General features: G+C 33.9%; 1 protein-coding gene across 2 annotated transcripts in view; it reads right to left on the minus strand.

Moving 5' to 3' along the window:
• LOC122507430 (homeobox protein araucan-like) overlaps window positions 1–2,655 on the minus strand; it is a 118,761-nt gene extending 116,106 nt beyond the window's left edge. For both annotated transcript variants that reach the window (XM_043620144.1, XM_043620135.1), the window contains exon 1: window positions 2,022–2,655. In XM_043620144.1, the coding sequence (XP_043476079.1) occupies window positions 2,022–2,138 (117 nt within the window). In that variant the 5' untranslated portion in view covers window positions 2,139–2,655. The remainder of the gene's footprint in view (window positions 1–2,021) is intronic.
• Between the last annotated feature and the right edge of the window lie 3,379 nt (window positions 2,656–6,034).

Below are 6,034 nucleotides of genomic sequence, written 5' to 3' on the forward strand. Positions count from 1 at the left end.
CTATTAATTGTAAAAAATAGCTAAACCTCCCCCACCCTTAAAGTCTTAAGTAATTTTATGGTGTCAGGAAAATGTTTTATTTAAACCAAATATAATTCATTCTTGCTAAATAAAAATATATTTTTTATAGAATCTATACTAAATTATTTATTTGAACCAAAGAAAATTTATTTAAAACAAATATTTAGTAGGCTCTGAGTTAAATATTAAATTTTATATATTTTATTTTCAAGCTATTTTGACAGTAAATATTTAAATAATATTATGATCAAAATTTCTATTCTCTGGGTCAATTATAAAAATATAATATTATCTTTTATTCCCATAAAAAATATATATTTTGATTATAATATTATTTAAATATTTATTATCCATATATAGTTTAAAAATAAAATATAAAATTCGAAATTCAAAAAAGCGAAATACGAATTTTATGAGCAAATTTATAGATATATATATATATATATATATATATATATATATATATATATATATATATTAAATAGTTATAGTCAAAATTTTCGTCAGCCATTGGCCGTTAGCTCCATGTACAAAAGTTGATCATTTATGATCAATAAATCATCTGTCATGATTGAATCATTTATCATCGATGATTCATTTATCTTTTATAAATAATCTTTAAAATGTCATCGCCTATCATCAACAGTGTCCTTTATCATCAATGCGCGCAGTATATACTTAATTGAGGAAAGAATTTTAAAACCCAAAAATAATTTCTCCACATTTTTTAAAAAAAAATTAATCATTCGATTTCTCAATTCAGTTATCTCTTATCTTTTGCGTTGAAAAAAATTTTGTTTACTGATATGGAGAATTTTGAGACATGTTTTACGAATTAGGGAAATTTTTTTGTCTTAATATTTATTATCCGATTGATCGAAAAAAAATTGAAACAATTGTATAATGTGTTATTAAATGGTGCATATATATAGAAAAAAGTAAAGAGAATACGAGTACGTAAACGTAATATGTATTTGCGTACGTTAAAAGTAGTTGGTTTACGTAAAAGTAATACTAAAACGTAAACGTATTATAAAGAAAGAATAATATTACGTAAATGTAGACATAAAAGTAATACTAATACGTCTTCGATTACGTAAAAATAATACTGAAACGTTTTTGTTTTTGGTAAAGTAATACTAATACGCAAACGTAAATTTCGTAGTAATACTAATACTCAAACGTAACTAGCTCTCAAACGTAAACGTAGAGGTACTAATGCCATCAAAACGTGATCCTATATTCAAAAGTAATACTAATACGTTAACGTAAACTTAGAAGTAATTCTATTACTCAAACGTAGACGTACTATTACTCCTAAAACGAAATAGTATTCGCAAAAGTAATACTAACAGTAAAAAAAACAGTAAAAGTAACGCTAACGTAAAAGTAGTACTAAGACGTTTTTGTTTTTGGTAAAATAATACTAATACGCTAACGTCAACTTAGAAGTAATACTAATACTCAAACGTAAACGTAGAAATGATACTCATACGTTTTATTTTGGGTAAAAGTAATACTAATACTCAAACGTAAACGTAGAAATTATACTAATACGAAAACCCAAACGTAAAAGTAATACTAGTACGTTGTCTGTCATATAAAAGTAATACTCAAACGTAAGCGTAGAAATAATACTAATACGTTTTATTATGCGTAAAAGTAATACTAATACTCAAACGTAAACGTATAGAAATAATACTAATACGAAAACCGAAACGTAGAAGTAATACTAATTCGCAAACCCGAATGTAGAAATAATACCAATAATCAAATCTAAACGTACGAATATTTTAAATACCCAATAGTAGCAATAATTCTAAACCGTAAAACTAAACGTAGCAGTAATACTTTTCTATTTTCTTTACTGGTTTTAGTTTACGTTTACGTAAAAGTAATACTAACACGTACACTTGTACGTAAAACTAAATATTTTCATACTCGTAAAATTAATTTCTAAAAAATTAATAGAGCTTATAGTTAAGGGTTCGTAAACCCACCTCGTGTTGATGGTGCATGAGAAAATCAGGAGCCGGGGGTGGCGGTGGCGGTTGTTCCGCTCCCGGGACCTCTTGAAGTAGCCCCACGTGGTCCCAACAATCTTCTGACATGTCCATCTTCTTTTTCTCTTTAGTCCCTTAATTCTTCCGCACTTTTCTCTTGAAAAACTCAACACAAAATCCTTAGATTGAGTTTTGTTTACTTTGCCCGCAATTAATCACTATCACTTTTTTGTTTACAAAATCTCTTTGCTACCACTTCCGCGGTTGCACTGGGCACAAAAGTTCGTTTTCTCCCCCACAAGGTCACGAATAATCACTGAACAGTCACTAATAAAGTCACTATTAAGGCTATTAATCAGGCTATTCAGCAAGCTATTTAGCAAGCTATTCAGTAGGCCTACTATTCAGTCACTATCAAAGAGTCAATACTGAAGAAATCGCAGTACCGGCTAAAATTCTTCTCTTTTGGAAAAAGAAGGAAAGTGCAGAGGACACCGCGACCCCCGCGGTACCACTCTTCCCTCCCGGTCTATTTTTTATGACCCTCTATCTCTCTCTTTCTTTCTGTTAAATTAGTGTGATGATGATGATGATGATAATGACGACGACGACGAGGACAGCCGTCGGTGATGGTCAGTCGGCGTGGAATGAAGTTCGCCCGCGGGTTAGGCTAGGTTATTCGAGCTCGAGTTGCAGCATCAGCGGGAGAGGGACACCAGGAATAGAGGGAGGGATTCGGGGGGAGTTGAAGCGAGAGAGAGAAGGAAAGAGAGAGAGGTCGGAGAGTGGGGTTGGAGAGGCGGTAAGGCGTAAGTCGCTTAACCGTGCAGGAGGTGGCGCCAATACCTGCCTCCTTCCCTCTCTGGTTATACGATGCGAGAGCTTGCGTATATAATACCTGCAGGTTTACCATACCGCTAGAGGAAAACAACCGCCAATCTATCGCACGAGGTATCGCGAAATTTTTGAACCGTGACCGCGGTGCAATTATTGCGATTTCACTTTTTTATTATGGATTTGTATTTACAAATCCTTAGGAGTTGAAAGATTTTATTTTTTGATAGCTCATTTTCCCAGATGTCAATCATTTTTATTCAATTTTTATGCGGTTTACAAGTCGCCGGGGAAAAAACGCCCATTTGACTTCCTTGGAGAAAATCTTTCATTATTTAGTCTCATTAGGATTTCTTTTCTTAGTTAGTATGGCAGGTTAATGGAGACAAAAAAGTCTGGTTGAGTTTTCTTTTCAAGTCGCAGGAAACGACGTGGTAGTTGCGAAACATAACTGCATTTGGCAAAAGGTCATCTTATTTTTAAAGAAAGTGGCTAAGGTTCCGGCTAATCGGAGGTTTCAAAATGGCTAAAGGTCCGGTTAGGCAGAGCTCTAAAAATTGCTAAAGGAACCTTAGCCATTTAGCCACAACCTGATAACCGAATAATTCTAGCATTTGAACCTAGAAATAAGAAAGTGGCTGAAGTTCCGGCTAATCGGAGCTCTAAGAATGGCTAACGATTTTTTTGGTTAAAATGTTAGAATTATTAGGTTATCCGGTTAGTTGGACCGTTAGTCATTTTTAGAGCTCCGATTAGCCAGAACTTTAGCCAGTTTCTCATTTTTCGGTTAAAATGCTAGAATTATTAGGTTACCTGGTTAGTTGGACCGTTAGCCATTTTTGGAGCTCCTATAAGCTGGAATGGACTAGAGGATGGACTTATAGCCAGGACCTACAAATAACACAAAGATAACCTCAAAATAATTTACTTCTAAGCTACCTTTCTTCACTATCTCAGAAATTTTACCATGACTTCATTTTTAACTCCAAATTCCTTCTGAGCAAAGAACGTTATTCTTAAAACGTTTCTAGAACGTTTAATGTCCGGTAAATAATGTTCCAAAACATTTAAAAAACATGAATGTTTAAATGTTCTAGAACATTATTTAACGGACATGAAAACGTTCTAAAAAAGTTTTAAGAGCGTTTTTGGAACAAACATGGTTTTTTTTCCTAGATGGTTCCCACAGCCCGTATATAGTGTTAATTTTCGATTGGCAAGGTTTTATTTTATTTTTGACCAGTAACGTACCTTTCCTTTTAAAGCACAACTAACGTGAATGTATATGATATAGTAACTCGACGCAAAATCAATTGTCGGGCTTGGTCGATACGTATCACTGTCCAGTTGTTGAAGTGTCAAATTATCTATATAGTATGTGAACTGGTCTCGCGCGCAGTATTTTGAGAATTCCAATGGAATTAATTGTAACTGGCAACTGGCAAGGTTATTACATTTTAAGCCCGATTTGCATCGAGTTCGCGATTGTAAATCGACAATCTAAATTGAAATGAGAATTAAAACAAAAAGAAGAGCGTATATATGAGATAGAAAAAGAGTACACATACAGAATACACGTGTATGGTCCTGAGAAATATATAGGTACTAAACTCGGGGGTGGGATGGACTTTGGAATTATCAATGTATCGTGTTACTGTCAGTAACGAGGCATTAGCGCATTCATATCGCATTCCAACCCTCTACATAACTGACTTGAACCTGTTCACTCGGTCGTTTGGCGCTGCACTTGTCGCGTGAAACTCGATATATATATGTTAGAGTGTATATATGCAGCGAAATATACATACATATGCCTTCTCGCAGGTGTTTTTTGTGACCCTTTTGAGCGAGCTTTTGAGTGAGTGTTAAGAGTTTAGACACAAGTGTGTCGTTTGTATCGTTGAATCCGCACTTCGAAGATGCGGTGATATATTTTATCTATATTTTCACTATATGCGAGCATCGCGCAGACGTGTTAAGTAGGAATTATTTTTTCACCTCTGCGGCGTATATAATATATTTTCACTGATGTAGTTGAAGATTCTTGTTTGGTATGCACTTAAGAGATATTTGATTTTTGGGAATTTTATTCTAATCTCAGACTCGTAATTTCCTCGCAGATATTTTATATGTTTTACTTTCAACTTGCATTTAAAGTATGTTTAGAGACAAGGATTTTTACTGAATAGCAAGAAACAGCTGTCTTGGGGCATTTTTCCTCGCATAATTTTTAAAAACTCTTCTCTTCCTTTATTTGCTTTTGGAAAACGGATTGAAAAATACATTTTACTCCTAAAGGTCAAAGTCAGATTCTTATAATCGGGAACGCAAACGGAATCGCAATCGTAAGATTGCGATTCAGTTTGCGTTCCCGATTATAAGAGTCTATATGGATGATGCTAACAATTGTTATCGTCAAAAATAATTTAGGACTCAAATGATGTTACATAATTGGATTATGTGGTCCAGATCTTTAGTAATTTTTAGAGCTCCGATTAGCCCGAATTTTAGCCATTTTTAGACCTCCGATTTGCCGGAACTTTAGACTCTCTTATTTTTAGGCTAAAGTGCTAGAATAATTAGATTATGGGGTATGTATATTAAAATTCGCAGACTCGATGTTTTTTTCTTTGCAAGTATATATATGTAGTATTTGTCGCATATAAGAACTGCAAGAGCACCTGCACTCAATGAAGTGTGTATACATTGGACATATAGTTCTTCAACTGCCAAGTCAAATGTTGGTAGTGTATACAAGGTTTTGTGTACATTGTGCGGGGTGCACTCTGTACAGATGACGCTATCATATACGATAATATGTAATGCATGTCCTGCCGCTACTTCTCCAGAAGCTTTTGAAGTCTCGAAAAGAAATTTGCATAGAAAAGACGGTATTTCAATTGTGGGAAAATCAAATAGTGACTTACGCGAAGGCAGAATATGATTCTTCTAAGAAATATCTGAAAACATTGATCCTTTCAAATTTTATCACTTTAGTATGATATCAGAGTGACGCGTTCTGTTGAAAGAGACCTTGGAAGCAGACAATATTATAGGTTATTTTTATGTGTTAATAAAACCCCATTTTCATCAATTTGTTTCGAGAAATGAGAAAACAGGCAGTGGTTTTTTTCTTTGGGTATAGATGAACCTAAACATTCTCTATAGGTTCCGCG

Source organism: Leptopilina heterotoma, unplaced genomic scaffold (genome assembly GCF_015476425.1).
Source record: "Leptopilina heterotoma isolate Lh14 unplaced genomic scaffold, ASM1547642v1 Lhet_114, whole genome shotgun sequence".
NCBI lineage: Eukaryota > Metazoa > Arthropoda > Insecta > Hymenoptera > Figitidae > Leptopilina > Leptopilina heterotoma.